General features: G+C 31.5%; 2 protein-coding genes across 2 annotated transcripts; both read left to right on the forward strand.

Moving 5' to 3' along the window:
* Window positions 1-6,617: 6,617 nt before the first annotated feature.
* LOC146920956 (uncharacterized) lies at window positions 6,618-8,317 on the forward strand. Its single transcript, XM_085710749.1, has 2 exons — window positions 6,618-7,469; window positions 7,552-8,317. The coding sequence occupies exons 1-2, from the start codon at window positions 6,641-6,643 to the stop codon at window positions 8,127-8,129; spliced, it is 1,407 nt and encodes a 468-aa protein (XP_085566875.1). The 5' UTR covers window positions 6,618-6,640; the 3' UTR covers window positions 8,130-8,317.
* A 5,379-nt stretch (window positions 8,318-13,696) lies between these two features.
* Window positions 13,697-18,957, forward strand: LOC146920957 (protein DETOXIFICATION 27-like). The gene is made up of 8 exons (XM_085714366.1): window positions 13,697-14,109; window positions 14,592-15,133; window positions 15,256-15,342; window positions 15,520-15,576; window positions 17,326-17,564; window positions 17,695-17,813; window positions 17,926-18,015; window positions 18,744-18,957. Exons 1-8 carry the CDS (start codon window positions 13,816-13,818, stop codon window positions 18,801-18,803), a joined length of 1,488 nt encoding a protein of 495 aa, XP_085570492.1. The 5' UTR covers window positions 13,697-13,815; the 3' UTR covers window positions 18,804-18,957.
* Window positions 18,958-20,520: the final 1,563 nt, after the last annotated feature.

Below are 20,520 nucleotides of genomic sequence, written 5' to 3' on the forward strand. Positions count from 1 at the left end.
AATCTCTACATTAAATTAGGAAAGTGTCTAAATGATTTTTTTTAAAAACTCGGTATTTGACCCATGACCGATTAATTTTGGTAACCATTCTCATATCCGCTAGAGGGGGCCATTTAAAGGCAAATCAAACTCTGTACAGGCTAGCCTACTCAAATTTGCATAAGAGGATTCAAATTTGATACCTTGAGATGATCACATTTCAAGGTGTAAAGCATACACCAATGGTTCGACAAAATTGTTTAAAAATGATATTTAGAAAGAAATATACTTGAACATGTCTTTTTAAGAAACTAAGAATAAGGTTCTTGCTAAATTGTGCCTTGAATACACGAGCTAAGAAGGTAAAATTATAATTAAAAAAATTAAATTTGTATTGAAAAATAAAATTTTGAACTTTCAAACTAAAAAATACACAACTTCCAAGATTTCATTTATCTGTTTAATTTCTTTATTTGTACTATAAGGACATCTCTATTATATACAAATGTCTTCCTAAAAATCAAAAGTACACATTGCATCTTCATATTCTAAAGACCATTAAAGTCTAATTCACCTCATCTAAAAATCGAAAGTACACATTGCATCTTCATATTCTAAAGACCGTTAAAGTCTAATTCACCTCATAAAAAAGTTTACACATGTGATTTATTTGACAAGACAATGTGTCTATGTAAACATGCATTAATATTTTTATTAATTACCTTATTTATAAGCGGAAAGCTGTAAAAGTCTTATAATGACAAAAGAATAATTGAATTTTTTTATCACTTATTAATCATGTTTCAAAGGCAACCATCAAATTATCATCATTGTTTGATTTCTCAACCAATCAAATGTAGTCATGTACTCTTTGCCTTAACTTTCTACCAATTAGAGTAACTAAATCATCATAGGTTTCAATCATACACGAATTTGTTAACAAGTTGTGTGTGTGTGTGTGTGTAGGTACAACAAATATAACTTACTAACAAGCAAAATCTTCAACTTTCATCTAGCATGTTGACGTGACATTTTTTCTTGGGCTTTAATTTTTCCTTTTTTTTTCGTTTCTCAAACATGAAACATATCATTGATGTCATTACAAGGACCATTGAATTGCTTCTAAAATGCAAGGACCAATGAGTACGAGTATATGATATAACATAACAAGTATGTGTAACATCGCAGTTTAAGTATTAAGAATTTAAAACCTTTTCAACTCAAATGGAGTTTTACTTTAAGATTTGAACTTAAAACATCATATAAATGACTTTGAATAACTTTATTTAGAAGAAAGATTTACAAAATATTTACATTTACATAAAAGACACCTTTTAAAATATAGCGGATAATGAGACCCTAAACTAGACTCTACTGTGATCCGGCCTCTGATGATACTTTGAAAATTACTTATACCTGATAAATAGAAATAAACATGGGTGAGAGTATGAGTGTATGTCATTGCAAGGACCTTTGAATTGCTTATAAAATTGATTTAATTCAAATTATTTTTGGTCAATTTGTTTTGATAAAAAAAAACGGATCCTAAAAATATGTCAGATTATATAGTTGATTTAATTATAATGTTACGAACAGTATCATTTTTTTTTCTACAAAAGATGCAAAATCATCTTAGCATTTAATGAAATATCAATTATCTAATTGAATGTATTTATTGATTTTCCTTGATTGTGTTTTTCCGATGATGTTAATTAGAGGTTCTTGGTACAAACTCGGATGAAGAAGAAAAAAATTAATTTTGTTTTGAGAAAGAAATAAAAATTAATCTAACAACTAATTATTAAATTTGCCATTAAAAAAGCCTTTGTTAAATAGGATATCTTTTTTCTTAATTAAATACATTAAATATATAACTTTTAACCTATGATGATCAATAAAATCTCATGTCATTCATTTTAAATAGTATTCTAGACATTTTTTAAATTAAAAATAGAAAATAATTGATATTTTAAGGATCGTTTCTAATAAGTATTCTTAAGATAAAAATTTATGGAGAAAAAACAAAAAAAAAACTAGAAGACGAAAACCTAATCTGATAAAAAATTAGGGACATAAATTGAATCCAAGAAAAGAGCTAACATGAACTAAGTTGTATAATCACATTAGGTTAAAAACAACCACATTAATTGACACTACATCTTCGTCAAAATCCTTAAGACATTAGATATATGGATCATCTCATTTATATGTTTCTCTTCATCTACTGATGCATTCAATATGGAACTTTAACTCACATATGACACATTAACATCACTCTATTTAGTGTGATTTAATGGATGAAGCTTTATGTTCATTTCTTTCATGAGTAAAGAGAAAGTAAATTTGGAAATGAAAGATGATAAAAAAAAATCTAAGCATGAGAAAAATGATAATGAATATCTCCACAATCAAAAGAATACATCATAGAGTTCATAGCTATGAGGAAGCCTACAATGAATTGGATCATTACATTTGTCTAAGAGAAACCTCACAAATGAGATTGACACCACATTTTTATCTAAAATCTTTAGATACATGTATATGAGTCATTTCACTTCTATGTTATTCATCATCTACTCTTCCATCTAATGTAAAATTTTAACTCTCTCTCTCTCTCTCTCACACACTCTCTGCAATGTGCGACTCTGTGTCCATAATTATGTGACATACTACATAGTCAAACAAGGTCACACGGAGGCACAACATGGTCAAAAAGGTGGATTGATGTAATTTAATGGATTGGGGTTTATGTTCCTATCTTTCATGAGAATAGAGATAGAAAAATTAGAAAAAGAAAGAAGATCATGAAAAATAAATTTCAGATTAAGAGATATGATAGTGGTAAAAAAAATAAGAATTGTGTGTTTTGTCCATAAGGTTATAACAAATAGAGTGATTTTATAGTAATTTTATCGGTTTATTGAAGGAGTTTGAGATATTTGGGTAATTAATTTACCAAAAAATTAAACTCAATTAAAAATACGCCACAACATTTAAAAATGTTCAATAAAGATGTATTTTGTCAACTCAACATAACACGACAACGTTTTTCTATCGTGAAATCCCAACGAAGACCAAAACTGAAGGAAGTTGAAATAATAGACATTGATATTATAAAATATTGCATGAAAGCGAACAACATCAAAAAACTTCAATTTAATATAAAAATTATACAAACAACGTTGAAAAAACTAACGAAATAATTCATCAAAATGTTTAGAGTTTCAAGGCCACCAACAATGAGTTAGATCATCACAAAGCACACAACTGAGATTGACACCACATCATCACCCAAAACTTTAAAATATTATGTATATTGGTCATCTCACTTATATGTTTTTCAAGATCTACTTGCATCTATTGTGGAACTTTAAGTCACAATTGACACTTTAACATATCTCCCATAAGTGTGAGACTCTTGCGTATGAGGTCTGGTGACATAGCCAAATAAGGTCAACCAGAGGCACAACATGGTAAAAAATGTGGGTTGATAGTGGTTTGATGGATGGAGGTTTATGATCATCTTTCATAAAAAAAGAGAAAGAAAATTAGAAAAAGAAAGAATATAAAAAAGAAATTTAAAGATAATAGAAATGATAAGGGAAAAAAGTAGTGTGTGTTTTGTCCATTGAAGTGTTAGGAATAGAGCGAGTTACTGATAATTTTATGGGACAGTTGAAGGAGTTGAAGATTTATCAGTAATTATTTCACCCAAAAAGAGAATCAATTAAAAAAATATCACATCATTTTTAAATGTCTGATAAATATGTAATTTGTTAATTTAACATAACACGTCTACATTTTTCTATTACTAGATCCCACCAAAAACCAAAAGTGAAGGTATATAAAATAGTGGATATTGGATAATTTTTTTCTTTCATGAAAGTGAACATCTAAAAACTTATATTTAATATAATAAAATTAAACTAATGAAATCCAAAAACTAAAAAAATAGTTCATCGTAGTGTTTGGAGTTTTGAGTGAGCTTATAATGGATTGATTATCACATTTGACTAACAGAAACCCCAAAAATGAGATTGACACTACATCTTCACCAAAACCTGAAAGACATTATATATATTGGTCATCTCACATTCATGTTTCTCAATATATACTTTTGTTTCGAATGTAGAAGTTTAACTCACACATGACACATAAACATATCACTATTATGTGTGAGACAATCCGTATTTCTGATCTGGCGAGAGAGCCAAAAAAGATCAAAGGCATAACATGTTAAAAAATGTGGGTTGGTAGTGGTTTTATAGAGAAATATTTTTGTTCCTTTCTTTCAAGAGAAAAAAGAAAGTATATTAGAAAAAGAAAGAAAACGAAAAAGGAATTTGAACATGAGAGAAATGAAAAGAGAAACAAGTAAGGAGTGATTGTTTTTCTCTAAGAGTATAAAGTATATAACGAGTTACTGGTACTTTTATACATTATTGAAGGAGATAAGAATTAATGTTCAATTAATTTACCAAAATATTAGACTCATAAAAAAAATGCCACGACAATTTAAAATGTCTAATAAACATGTATGTATTTTTTATGTCAGCAAAACACATCTACATTTTACTATTGTCAGATCTTACCAAAGATCAAAAGTGAATGAATCAAATATAACAGAGGTTGAATAATTTTTTGACATTTGAAAACTAAAATTTAAGATAAAAAATTAAACAAAACGACATTCAAAAACTAACAAATAAAATTATCACAACGTTGGAACTTCTGTGAGAGTCTGAGTTGAGTTGTATGATCACATTAGGCTAGGGTGTTCGCGGTGCAGTTTGGTTCGGTTTTGAGGCTAAAAGTCATCTGAACCACAAGATAAAAAAGCATGTGGTTTTGTTTGGTTCGGTTGACTTTTAAAGCACAATCTGAACCAAACCAAACCAAACAAATACGGTTTGAGTTGGATCGGTTGGTGCGGTTTTTTTGAGACAATACAATTTTTTGTTTACAACATTAAAATCGAGTTAAAAAGGTAACACACAACATATTTTCAGCAAGGTTCCGACAATGTTTTTAATTTCATTCCACATTAAATTTTCATTTTCACCAAACAACATAAACCAAATTAAAAATGTGGACAAAAATTAATTCTATTATGTAAAAAATGTAAAATACTTATATTTTATCATTCTCTAAAAGTTCAAGTAGAACATAAATACATTTTTGAAATAAAAAAGCAAAGAAGAAACTTAACAAGAGAAAAAATATGTCATTTATAAAAGTTTTCATTGAGTTTCTATGAGTATTGGTCTAGGTGACATAGATTTTAATTAGTGTTTTTATTATGTTGCAGTTTGGTTTGGTTTGGTTCGGTTGGTAAAATGAAAACCGCAAACCAAACCAAACCATGTGGTTGAGTAAAAAAGTGATCCGAATACATCCAAATCAAATGCAGTTTTTTGTAGTTTCGGTTTGGATTGGTTCTGTTTGTGGTTTTTGTATTGGATTGGTTCAGTTTTGAACACCCTTACATTAGGCTAAGAGCAATCACACGAGTGAGATTAACATCAAACCTTCATCCAAAGTCTCAAGGCATTACAACATGGACCATATTATTTATATGTTGTTCACATCTACTCTTGCATACAATATAAAATTTTAACTTACACTTAACACATTAACATCTCTCCATTAAGTTTCAGATTCTCCGTGTTCGTGATCCACCACCTAGAACACTCCCTCTCCCCTACAACATTGAACCAGGATATCATACCACAGTTGGACTTTTTGGTGGAGCCAACAATAATGTGGATCAACACATCGGAGAAAGGGCAACAACACTGAAAATGAGACTACAGTTTCATCCAAAACGTTAAGGCTTAAGTATGAGTTTTTCACTCTTTTGATATTCAACCTGCACTCTTTCATCTAATGTTGAACTTTAACGGACTTCTGCTACATCACAATATTATCTCCCTTAAGTTTGACGGAATTCTAGCCCGTGCTTGGCACGGGTGTTCATGCTAGTTCTTAACAAAAGTCAAGTTTGTTTAGAATATTCCTTAAATTTCTCAACCATCATTGCATATTGATACTCTCAATTTTTCTCACTGATCGAAAATTATTATTATTCCTATTATTATTATTATTATTATTATTATTATTATTATTATTATTATTATTATTATTATTATTATTATTATTATTATTATTGTTAACTAATAGAGGTACAAATTTAAATGGTAATTCATATATATTGAAAAAAATTCTACTTACCACTCATTGTAATTTTATTATTTTTTTACCAGATTTAAGGTTGACTGATGAAGAAATTTCCAATTTGACACTAATTGAAATTGAGAGACACTTGCAAAAGAATCGCAAGTCTTTGAAGGACTATCCTGGTATGCCATATCCAAATGGATATGTTGCTGAGCAATTGGGGAATAGATTTATTTATGAAGAGCGTGCTTATAATCATAATGAGCAACTTCAAGAATTTAATGGCTTATACCAAAGTCTCACAGGTATGTATATTTTACTATGTTGATTGTGTTATATCTATTTTTTTTTTTTATAAAAGAGTCATGCCTATTGTGCATTACTAATAGCTTCTTCGAAGAAAAAAAAATTGTTTATTACTAATTGACTTATTATGTCTTTGATATATTCACAAGATGAACAACGAGGTGTCTTCCAAAAAATAATGGAAGCTGTAAACAACCAAAAAGGAGGTGTGTTTTTCCTTTACGATCATGGTGGCACAGGGAAGACGTATATGTGGAGAACCTTGGCTTCTTACATACGTTCAAAAAAACAAATTGTTTTGACAGTTGCTACGTCTGGAATTGCATCACTATTACTGCCGGGAGGTCGAACAACACATTCAATGTTCAAGATTCCAATACCTGCTCTTGAGTCATCATCATGTGATATAGATAAAGGGAGTGATCGTGCAGAGCTTATAAAAATGGCCAAGTTAATCATTTGGGACGAAGCTCCAATGGCTCACAGGTTTTGTTTTGAAGCGTTAGATAGAACACTCAAAGACATAATGTCTGGCACCCGTTTTTCATCACAAATTTTTGGAGGGAAAGTTATTGTATTTGGTGGTGATTTTAGACAAATCCTTCCAGTTGTACCAGGAGGAGGTCGCTCTGATATAGTTCATGCAACTATCAATTCATCATATATATGGGATCATTGTCAAGTGTTGAGGCTTACAAAGAACATGCGACTGCAACAAAATATCCAAACATCCAATGATTCAGAATTGGAGGAATTTTCCAAATGGATATTAAATGTCGGAGATGGGAAGTTGTCAGAACCTAATGATGGGTATGCAGATATTGACATTCCATCAGATTTGTTGATCACTAATTTTGATGATCCAATTCAGGCGATTGTTCAAAGCACATATCCAAACTTAGTCCATAATTACAAGGATCCAAAAATTTTACAATCTAGAGCTATTTTGGGTGGAACACTCGAGATTGTTAATGCTATCAATGAATATATTTTGGGCTTGATTCCAGGTAATACAATGTTTCAACATGTTTTCAAAATTTCCTGTTATAATTGTATCATTAATTGTAGTTTTTTTTAAATGTTTTATAGGTGATGAAAAAGAGTATTTAAGTGCGGATTCTGTTGATAGATCCGAAGCTGATGGCAATGAGTCTTTTGATGTGTTGACCCCTGAGTTTTTAAATACTCTCACAACTTCAGGGCTGCCCAACCATAAAATAAAACTCAAGATCGGTACACCTATAATGCTACTCAGAAATATTGACCAATCAGAGGGTCTCTGTAATGGAACAAGACTTATAGTAACAAGACTAGCAAACCATGTTATTGAAGCAAAGGTTATTTCAGGTAAGAACATTGGAGCAATTGTTTATATCCCGAGAATGGAGATATCTCCTACACAGTCTCCATGGCCATTCAAGCTCTCTAGAAGGCAATTCCCAATTACTGTTTGTTATGCTATGACAATCAACAAATCTCAAGGACAATCACTGGATTATGTTGGATTATATCTTCCTTGGAGTGTGTTTAGTCATGGTCAACTGTATGTGGCAATATCAAGGGTAAAGAGCAAAAAAGGTCTTAAGATCGTAATTCATGACAAAGAAAATCATGCATTGAAGTCTACCACCAATGTCGTTTTCAAAGAAGTTTTTGAGAACTTATAGTTTGTAATATATTTTCATCTATGTTATATGCTTATCGTTATATTTTAAACTATTGTCGTAATAAGAGTGGTGTTGACACTTTATTCAACAAGCTCTACTTTTGTTAAGGTTTCAGCATATTCAAGTGGTGATAACTTTTGGAAGTTCACTATGTATATTTTCTTAACTAAAAGTTTTTTCTGTTCAAATTATTTTTATTATTCGGTTATATATGTTGATTGTGACGATAATTATCGTAATGGCTCGCGACCCGTGCGAATGCACGGGTCTTTTACTAGTTGTATTAGAAAGAGAGTGTTCTTAACATTTATCAATAGATTTTTTTTTGACAAAAACAAAACGATATTTATTCATTCAAATTGATAGAGTACATCAGATACAAAACTTGCTATAAACGTAAAGGGTGAATCGCGAACAAATTCACAATACCCAAGTTAATAGCATACAACGACAAAATGCTTACAAATAATATGATAAAATCTAAGTCACCAAAATACACATGCTTCCGGATCTGCAACGTTGACGCCCAAATCATTGATTGAAAAACATTTGTGCTTTGGTGAGAAACTGAAGGAGGGAACTTGGGAAACCAAAGGAGGGAACTTTAGGGTTGTGTGTCTTTGGTGAGAGTTTAATTTTTGGGTCGGAAAACATTTGTAAACACTTTGAGTAGTGAGATTTCATTATTGGAAGGATAAAAAAGCTTCCTTTAGTGTTTTCTCTTAGAATTCATTTATGAGTGTGAGTGACTTGAAAATGGGTAGAAATTAAGGTTTGTTTTTTTTTTTGAACTTTTAAGCTAATTTCTTGTAACCTCTTTATATCACTTTTATCATAGTGGATCAGAGAGCTACTCTCTCCCGCAGAGTATGTCATTTTGGACAGAACTGGGTAAATAATTTTTTTTTTAAAAATGGGCAAACAATATTGATGTGTTTTTTTTTTCTTCTTCTTTCTTATATTTGTTTCTTTGAATATGTTTGTGGTGTTGTTTTACACTTAGATCTAAGTTTGTTTGTTGTTTTTGTTGCTCGAAACTACTTTACTCATTAATTAATATTTTCTTTACTCCACACATCTAACTTTTATTGGTATGATTATTTGTTCAAATTCACAACAGAATATTATATAACATTTAGATATATACATATTTTACTTATGCTTAATTATATATATTGTCTACCCTACTTAAAATTATAGGTCCGTCCTTGAAACGGGTCATTACAAAATCTAACCATCAAAAGGACATAGATGTCACTTTATTTATCCCGAAATGAAATAAACATAACAGCCTATACTCTCGTCCTCTTGACCTATGGCAGTATCGCTCAGTGGCGAAGCTAGGGAAATTATAGAGCCTGTGTAAAAAATTTATCGCAAAATATAGCGTGTTAAGAACGTTAAAATATGACTTTACACAAAATATTATAAATTTTCGACAAACGACAAATTAATTATGAATTTTTAAAGTGTCAAAAACTCAAAAAACAAAACAACGGAAATCTCGACCTATAAATCAAATTTTGAACTCATTATTTGCAGAGACATCTATAAAAATACATAAAAAGAATTTGTAAAGTTTCATAACATTTCGAAGCCGTTTCAATTTATTTTGATTTTTCAACCAAAACGTGCAAATTTGAAATTTTGTTCCGAGTAAGCATATACTCATAGGTCAAATTTAGTTCCCTAATTTTGCAGGCATGACTAGAAGATGATAAGAACCTTCACAATGAAATTTTGTAGTTTTTAAATGAGATACAAATTAATTATAAATTGTTTAAGAAATTCATAATTATGGGGAATAAAAATTCATAATTAATTTGTCCCTGGTCGAAAAACTTTAATTTTTTGTGTAAAGCTATATTTTAACGTGCTAAACATGTATAGAAAAAATCATGAAAAAATTCAACATCTATGTCACATTTTTATACTACGCATATATTATTATTATAGGATAAAAAATAAGAAAAAACTCGAATTACAATGCTAGAATATATGTTTTTTATTTTACATGGTCAATTTAAACAATTAACCATTCAAAATAAGAGAGATGAACCTGTCAATAGTGTGCTAAATAAAATTAGGAGATAAATAAATGTCCTTTCTGAGATCTCTTTGCGTGTGAGAATTTTCAGTTTTGCCCAATTTTATTTATTTTTTAAAGTAGGAAAAGGGCTATTAGGCTGAACTTGGTACAAAGAAAGTAGCAGCTGAGCCCGGGCTAGTGCTCAGGCTAGCTGGGGGTGCCACCGCCCCTGGTATCGCTAATGTAGTAATGACCATCACCACCTATAAATGGGATTCGAAATTAACATTCTTGTGATTCTTCTTATTTCTTGTATGTCGTCACGCGACTTTTTCAAGATTTACAAGGGAAAGTTAGAATGGTCCCCTCCAACTTTTTTACAAGATTAATTTTGTTTTGATCGGTTTTATTATTTATGACACATTCATAGCTTGATCGGATCTACTAGAGGTCATCCAAATAAATTTTAAACTAATAAAAGTGAATATTAGATAAGAAAATAACAAAATATATAGCTTAGGATAAAATTCATCACTCGAAAAATCTGATTGAGACGAGAGAATTCATCTTATGTATCTTATAAGTTTTTGTTCAAAACAAACAAAAAATTTACCCGAGTAAGGTAAAGATACTCACAATGGTGATGAATCTATGGAAGTTTGTGCTCTAATCGTTGATGACGGTGCTATGAGGATGTGATGGTCACATCCCGTTGGGGAAAAGATGGTGTTATCCCTGCAGACACTCCAGCGCTCAAGTACGTATATGAGCAAGAGTGGAGCATGGAGATATACATATCTTGTGAGCTTGTCAAGAGCTATTTATATAAGGTCGAGGAAACCGTTATGTAGTAATGGTGTGATAATGGGGCAACCATTATGAAAGACATCCATTAATCATGAAATTGAATGGTCGTTAAGGTTACATACCATTTGGAGTCTTTATATATTATTGGTCAGAGAGGATTTGATGTCCGAGGGTAGGCTTTGGTTGTTGGGCCTCTGAGTAAATGGGCCTAAATTTGTGGCGGGCTAGGCTTTTGACTAGTCCAGAAAATAAGCCCCCCAAGTCGTTAGTTCAAGACGTTCGAAGTGATGACTTCGAATGACAACAAACAAAAAAAGGGATGTCAATTTGATTGTGTTAGAAACGATCTGAAGAAGATCTTTGTGATACTTTGAATACGATCATAATCCAAGGAGGATTTGTATTATGCTCTGATGAGAGAGCAGTTTTTACTTTGATGGTTTTTTTTTTAAATTGTAGCAAGAAGATAATGTTTTTCTTCTTGTGGAGTGTCGTAGCTTAGCCGAATTATTGACTGTTGTCCCCGTTGCAAGCTGAACACCCATGGGTTTGTAGAGCTGTATCATTGTAGAAATGATACCCTTTATGTTGAATAGACTTGTTGAGTGAGATAATTAATATTTTATCTTAGTTGAGCGAAGGAGCTCGAAAAGAGGACCAAATCGACCCAAACTTATTTTCGTTGGAAGTTGTTTTTCCAAATGATTTTAGTACTACTACCTTGTATTCACAGTTGTCAATGATTGCAATGATTATATGTAGACACAGAAAGAATGAATAAATGCAATATTTGAATTACGCAAACAATAGAGTCTACTCAACTCATGAAGCAAAATCATTTTATTTAAATGTATAATGCATATTTTATTTTCCTCCCTTACAAGGAGCATCTAGAACCAGAAGGCAAGATCTAGAAGAGGTAAAGGGATCAAACTCATACACTTTTCCCTCTCGAAATTACTACAACACAAATTAATCTCGAACCCAACAACAACAATGTGGGATTTTTTAGAGAGGTGAATGAATCAAACCTAGACGACAACAACGACAACACCATTTGGTGAAAGAGGTGAATGAATCTAGATCTTGAGGATGGAACAAGAATCTTGGTTGTTGTTTTGCTGGTAATTCGCTGTGGTAGTGAGATATTGTTGTTGAGGTTACTGATGGTGGAATCAATGAATTAGTGATTGTGATTGAGAGAGAGAGAGAGAGAAAGAGAGAGAGGCACTATACTCTATAATGATGATTTTACTGGGTTTAACTTTGAAAATGGAGAGAAGATTGTGAATGTTGATGTATATGAAGAGGATGAAGATCATAGAAAACCCCGAAAAAATGAGTTGTTAATGTTTTACTTTTTTTGTTTTAATAAAAATGAAATAATAAATCCTCTCTAATTTGTTTTTAATGATTCCTACTTACCATGTCATCGATTAACACACACATAAGCATCTCTTGACATAGTTGAATGAAGAAAACCAACGTTGTATGACTTCAAAGACCAATTTAAAACTAAATTTTTTAAAGGATTAATCTAATACAAATGTAAAATTTAATGAACCAAAAAGGTATTATTTAGTTTATAATAAGAATTTAATAGGAAGTTTTTTTTGTAAAGAAAAAGGCTAACGAGTGTTTTCGATACACTCTTTAAAAACCTTAAATAATAAGTTTTATTAAAAATGATATATTTAATAAATTAAAAACTACTCCCTCCGTTTCAAAATGAGTGTCGCTTTAGCCAAAAAAATTTGTTTCAAAATGAATGTCGCTTTCGGTTTCCAATGCAATAATAACTTTTTCTTTTCAATTGTACCCTCCAATTAATACTCAGCACACTACTTCCAAAGTATTACTTTTAAAACTAACCAATAGTTAATAAGGATAATTTGGTAAAATAACCATTCTCTTTCTTTTAATCATTGCATTTCTTAATATGTGTGTAAACACCTAAAACGACACTCATTTTAAAACGGAGGGAGTAAAATATTTAACTTTTTAAAAGAATAATTTTCTTAATTTAAAATCTTTAAAGAGTGTCCAATCATTCATTCACAAGAACCAAAGTCAAATAAGTAGTTTACGATTGTCCACGAGCACATAGATTATAATATTTTTTATTTGTTCATATCTAAAAGTATCGTGCGTAAGCAATGACTCTATGCGGAAGGGCAAAGGCTTTGTTTGTGGCTTAGTCTACAGTGTGTGACAGTCTCAGCCTTTTCTTTGCCCTGTCTTGACCCACTTAGATATTCGTGATTCTTGGATCTTTATGTTCGTGTTCTTTGTGTTTGTGCAACGTACAAACGAGTAACACATCATCTCCAAAACATTCACACCCACCTTCCCTCCTACCCATATGATTTCTCAACCATAAGAATGCTCTAACTATACTAATAATAACTTGTTTATGTATTTTCTAGAAATATTTCTAAATTATTTTAAATTAAAAAAAAAAGAATTTTTTTCATTTATTTGGATATATATTTTTTCATTTATTTTTAATTATGAATGCACGTACTAGTACTATAATATTTACTCATTTTTATTAGTAAGTTGTTGAAATGATCAGGGTGGTGATTACTATAGTACGGAGAGAGTATTAAAGTTTGCAACTGATCCCAACCAGTGACACTTATTTATCTTATTAAAAGAAATTCTTATATTAATTTTATTTAGACAAACACCAATTTCCTTTAAAAGCCACTTTACAAAAATGAAATGAAATAGAACCTTTCAATCATTCATTCTTCTCATCTTTATTTTTTCCTTCACTTTTTTGAGATTTTCATTAACCAAACAAAATTTACCACCCCTCGTGCTTCACGCACGAAGACCTAGCTAGCTATGCCAAGCAAGGAACTAGCTTCTCCATTAGGTGAAACAAAGGTTCCATTATTATCACAAAATCATCATCTTTCAACAACAAATGAAGAAGAAGAACCACAAGATCTTACAAGAAAGGTTTGGATTGAATCAAAGAAGCTATGGCATATAGTTGGCCCTGCAATTTTCAGCCGTATTGCATCTTATATGATGTTGGTCATCACTCAAGCCTTTGCTGGTCATCTTGGTGACCTTGAACTTGCAGCTATCTCCATAGCCAATAATGTTGTTGTTGGCTTTGATTTTGGCCTCTTGGTACGTCTACATAACACTATTAATTCCATTATAATATACTAGTACTTCATTTCAAAAAACTAGCACAAAAAAATAAAGAGCTAAGCTATACCAATTTATACTTTATTTTTGTATATTTGTTTATGATCCATGGTAATTAGATTCTTTGACAAATTCAAATCCCCTGTTTCGACATTGACAATCGTCATTATTATTCACGCAATCAGTACATCAGTGGTCGTTTGATTGAAATCAAATACTCCATATTTCAATGTAGAATTTGATTTATTTTTTAAAGAATTAAATACCAAATTTAAAACCTAGTAGGTCTAATATCGATTCAGCGATTACTGATGTACTGATTGTGTGAATGCAAAAATCCCTAACGGTACACAATGATAATTCCTCTTTTATCCCCGCGGTTAACCGCCTCAACGTATCCTCATGGCTTACGACCTTTTTCTACTATTGAACTAATCAATTTTTGTTTTATGATTTTTCAGTTAGGAATGGCAAGTGCATTAGAAACATTATGTGGACAAGCATTTGGAGCAAAACAATATTACATGTTAGGAGTATACATGCAACGATCATGGATAGTATTATTCATATGTTGTATTTTTCTCTTACCAATCTACCTTTTTGCAACGCCAGTGTTAAGACTATTGGGCCAACCAGAAGATTTAGCAGTATTATCAGGACAAGTTTCAGTGTGGTTGATACCATTACATTTTGCATTTGCATTTCAATTTCCTCTCAACAGATTCTTACAAAGCCAGCTCAAAACAGCTGCTATAGCTTGGGTGTCTTTGTTTGCACTTTTGGTTCATGTTTTTGTGAGCTGGTTGTTTGTCTTTAAGTTTCAGTTTGGTGTTATTGGAACTGCTGCTACTTTGAATTTCTCTTGGTGGGCCCTTACTGTTGGGCTTTTTTGTTACACTGTTTATGGTGGTTGTCCTTTGACTTGGAATGGGTTTTCTATGGAGGCTTTTTCTGGGCTTTGGGAATTTGTTAAACTTTCTGCTGCTTCTGGTGTTATGCTATGGTAAGTTTTGCTCTTTTAATTAATTTTATTGAATAATATTGAATAATTAATGTATCTGATCTATTGAACAGAATATGTTTGTTTTGTTTGTGTTTTTTGATTTTTATTTTTTCTGTTTGCAGTTTGGAGAATTGGTATTATAGAATTCTGATATTAATGACCGGGAATCTTCCAAATGCTGAGATTGCAGTAGATGCTCTATCCATATGGTAATTTAATTTTTAAAATTGTTTATTTTGTGAGTCGATCAAGAAAATGGAAATTGATTAAAATTGAGTGTTTTCATTTTTAATATTGTCCATATGGCCTATTTTTCCATCTTACAGTTTTTGTTTTTATCTTGATGATTATTTTTGTGCTGATCCATAGTATGTTTTGTTTGGCAGCATGACAATAAATGGGTTGGAAATGATGATTCCATTGGCATTCTTTGCTGCAACAGGGTAACATGCTTATCTTATTTTTGTTTTACATGCTATTCTAAATTTTGTAGTTGTTATTTTATTTTTTTGTTGAATGAAATCATGGCTAAGATTAAAACATAATGAGACCAAACTTGCAGAGTCTCATTGGGTGGATGATTAACATGACATACCGAATAATTATCTAATAAAAATATAGGCCAAGATTAAATTGCGGTGGTGATTGAGACTTTTGTACGTTGTGCAAAAATTCAAATAACACACGGAATCTATGACGATATAAGGTTTTAAAAAAACATAATATTTCCTGAAAAAGAAAAACATAATATAGGCGTCATAGAAAAAATTGTTGGTGCCTAGTCAAACAAAGATATTGTGCATTATGAAAGTAAAATATGAATGGTTATCTATGATTTGAAGTCCCTAGATAAAGTACTACCTTAGCCTCATAATATAAATAAAACGACAATGATTTCTTACGTGTTTGTGTTGCCCATTTCTTGTTAATAACTTTAATTTATTATTATAAATAAATATTCTAGGTTTCTTTATGTGAACGGGACAAACCTATATATATTATTGAGTTTTGTGATGGCTACATATTGGAGGCTGTTACATTCCGTTTGGTGTAGCTTTCATGAATTCAGTGAATCATAAGGGAAGACTAAGAACAAATATTTGTTTTGGTCACTAATTGGTTTACTTGACGACCACGTATATGTTTCCATACAGCCACCAATTTTATTTGACATATTCAATACTAGTACTTGATTTCCATTAAATAGTAGTACTCAAATATTGATATCCATTAAATAGTATTACTAGAATAAAGACAACAGACTTTATGAATAGAGCCATAAGTTTTTGAAACAGAAAAAGTCCATGCATTATAATTTAGGGAAATGCTAACCGGTGCTCCCAGTGCACTGGTTAAGGGAACTAAAAAGGGAAAAATATAGTAATTATTGCATTGAACATTGTATAATTAATCCATAAATAAGTCAACAAAGTTTCCTTTTATGGTAATAATTTCCTCTTTTTGTATGCTTAACCAGTGTCCCGGGGGCACCGGTTAGCATGACCCTATAATTTATAACTATTGGGTGCCACTGTCTTCCCCCTCCTAATGACGTTATGCAAATTCCTTATTTACTTTTAATTACTCCTATGAATCATTTTTGTTTAAATTTTATTTTATAAATAATACCTATTGAGGAATATATCATATACAAAATAATAGTATATTTTTTAATAGTGTGTCACAAATTTTTTTTTCAAGGAGTGTGTCACATTTAGTTAAGCAGTGTTTAGTTTTTAGGGGTGGATCAAAATGCGATTCAATCTTTTAAACTCTTGAGGAGAGATTAAGTTTTTTTTTTTTTTAACAAACTAAAATATATATAACCGATCAAAAGCTCTCCTCAACAAAAGACGTGAATAAGAGCTTTAAGATGAAACCTAGACCTAATTACAAAGTTTTTCTTTTTTGAATCTTCCAAACAAACTTTTTATTGAAAATAATACTTTTTTAGGGAGTATATCACTCAATTAGTTTGTAACTTAAATTTTTACACTTCCTAACAATTTTCTTTTTCTTTTTGATAGAATAACATTCTAAGAATCCAACAAAAAAATTAAAAAACTTTTTTAAAATGTTTCTTTCAAGAAAACATTGTAAGAATGTCTTTAAAGAGAAAAAAAAAAGTATATGGTGCTACAAACCAAATTAATATACATGTAATAATAATGCAAGTCAATGCAATATTGCAGAGTGAGGGTTGCAAACGAGCTTGGAGCTGGGAATGGGAAAGGAGCAAAATTTGCTACTATAGTGTCTGTGTTGACATCATTAATAATTGGACTTTTCTTCTGGATGTTGATTATGATATTTCATGATAAATTTGGCTACATATTCTCTACTAGTAAACCTGTTCTTGATGAAGTAAGCAAGCTTTCTCTTCTATTAGCATTCACAATTCTTCTCAACAGTGTCCAACCAGTTCTATCAGGTATCACCTTAACAATTAACATTTCAAATTCAAATATTTAATCTCAAATATATGCATGATTTTAAAAATAGTTATGATTCAAATCAAACGTTTTATGATCGATTATGCTTGATTGACGATGTGAAAATAGGAGTGGCTGTCGGATCAGGGTGGCAATCATATGTTGCATATATAAATTTGGGGTGCTACTATATGATTGGGGTTCCTCTTGGATTTTTAATGGGTTGGTACTTTGATCAAGGTGTTATGGTATGTTCAATTTCTTTATTTACTCATTTTTTGTCTTAGTTTCTAAAATTTGTTAATTAATAAGTATTTTTACTAGAATGTAAGCTAATTGGTATTCAAATTGAACAATCAGGGAATTTGGGCAGGGATGATTTTTGGAGGAACAGCAACTCAAACATTAATTTTGTGTTTGATTACACTTCGATGTGACTGGGATAAAGAGGTAAATTTAACTAGCTATCTATCCATTTATTCAACTTTTTAAAGTTTAAAACTTGTCATTTTAAATACATATATATTTTATATTTAAATTATTTAACTTATGTTTTTAGAACAAAGTTAACATAACCCTAAAGGATAAAGAGAGTCTTGTATAATCGTAAGATCATGTATTAGATGCTTAGACACACATATAAGAAGACACTTTCTAAAATGTTAAATCATTTTTTTTATCATTAAAATAAGTTTTTCATTGTGTATATCTAAACATTATAGATTTATCCCTCAAAAAAAAAAAAAACGTTATAGATTTAGTTTCGTGATGATTTAGATCTAAAAGATATGTATCATCTATGCAATTGAGTTTTACACTGACATTTGACATTTTATTATAACTAATGCAATCTTCTTTGTATTCTTTGGTTTCTTACTTGTGGTATACTTCCTCCTTCCTGGAATATCTGACCCATTTTCTAAAAAAAAGTGTACCAAAATAACTGAACTATTTCAATTTTCAATACAATTTTCATCATTCCCAATACAATATAACTCTAATTAATGCTACTTTCATCATTCTCAATACAACATATTCTACTTTCCCCTTTATTTATACATTTTTCTTAATCTGTGTGAAAAACCAAACTGGCTCAGATAAATCAGGACGGATGTAATATTGGTTTTGAATTTGGATTATCTAATTTTATTTCATCATTGTGTTGGCTAAAATTGCAGGCAGAGAAAGCAAAATTACATATAACAAAGTGGTCAAATCGAAAACAACAACTAAGCTAGTGTTTCTTTTCGTAACCAAAATGGATAGGAATTGGAATATTTGTACCGGGCTTTATTCACCCAAACTATATAATTACTTTTTTTTGAAGGGTTATAATTACTACTATTCATTCTTAAAAATAATTAGATCAATAAATTACTATAGTTCTATAAATTGTCGAAAAGTAAATTATAGTTTTATTTCAATCCAATATAAATTTTAATGAATCAGGAAGCCCGTTTTTAAAATCCAATATATAAGGTTTCACCACTACTCAAAAGTGTTGTGTGCAAGTATGAGTTATATGTCTCACATCGGATAGAAAAGTGGAGGTTGAACACTTTATAAGTGAGAGGATCCACAAACTCATTGCCTTAAGGTTTTAGGTAAGAGTGTGGCGTCTCTCTCACTTGTGCGGTTGCTCTGGCCTAGATGTGGGCGGTCCCCCTGGCTCCCCTCGTGACCCAACAGTGGTATCAGAGCCGTGGTTTGACGAAGGGTTCGACCGGCTCCTTGTGTCGAAAGTCCTCCTGACCAAGGGTGTTCAGGCGGCGGGTTCCGTTGAGTGCGGCAACAGTGGTACAAGTATACGTGTGTGGATGAAAGATCTTCCGCTTGAGGGGTGAGCATGATGAATTTTGATGGACTCACACTTGAGGGGGAGATTGTTGTGTGCAAGTATTAGTTATATGTCCCACATCGGATAGAAAAGTGGAGGTTGAACACTTTATAAGTGAGAGGATCCATAAACTCATTGCCTTAAGGTTTTGGGTAAGAGAGTGGCGTCTCTCTCACTTGTGCGGTTGCTCTGGCCTAGATGTGGGCGGTCCCCCTGGCTCCCCTCGTGACCCAACAAAAACAATGTTGGTGTAGAATAGAAATTTGCACAACATTGCCTTGCACAACATTGCCTTAAGGTTTTGGGTAAGAGAGTGGCGTCTCTCTCACTTGTGCGGTGGCTCTGGCCTAGATGTGGGCGGTCCCCCTGGCTCCCCTCGTGACCCAACAAAAACAATGTTGGTATAGAATAGAAATTTGCACAAGGGATGAACACACATAATGGTATAGAAATTTGCGGTCCCCCTGGCTCCCCTCGTGACCCAACAAAAACAATGTTGGTGTAGAATAGAAATTTGCACAACATTGCCTTAAGGTTTTGGTTGCCTTAAGGTTTTGGGTAAGAGAGTGGCATCTCTCTCACTTGTGCGGTTGCTCTGGCCTAGATGTGGGCGGTCCCCCTGACTCCCCTCGTGACCCAACAAAAACAATGTTGGTATAGAATAGAAATTTGCACAAGGGATGAACACACATAATGGTATAGAAATTTGCACAAGGGATGAACACACATAATGTTGGTATAGAAATTTGCACTTGCACAAGGGATGAACACACATAATGGTATAGAAATTTGCACAGGGGATGAACACACATAATGTTGGTATAGAAATTTGCACAAGGGATGACCACACATAACGGTATAGAAATTTGCACAAGGGATGAACACACATGCTTTGTGTTTTAGAAGTTATCTTTCAAGATTTTTTAGAATTCATTGTTCACATTTTGCAAACTCTATGATTGAGTTTATTAGAAGACAACGAAAGAGCTTGTCGAAACTTTAGCTAAAGCGGACAGATCTCTTGCTAGTTTCCGCTTATTCACTAATGTATGTAATTATGTATTCATATTATCAACGAAATGAATTAAGTCTGTTATATTCACACACAAAAAATTACT

Source organism: Medicago sativa, chromosome 5 (genome assembly GCF_051527215.1).
Source record: "Medicago sativa cultivar Bolivia chromosome 5, Bolivia_mono, whole genome shotgun sequence".
NCBI lineage: Eukaryota > Viridiplantae > Streptophyta > Magnoliopsida > Fabales > Fabaceae > Medicago > Medicago sativa.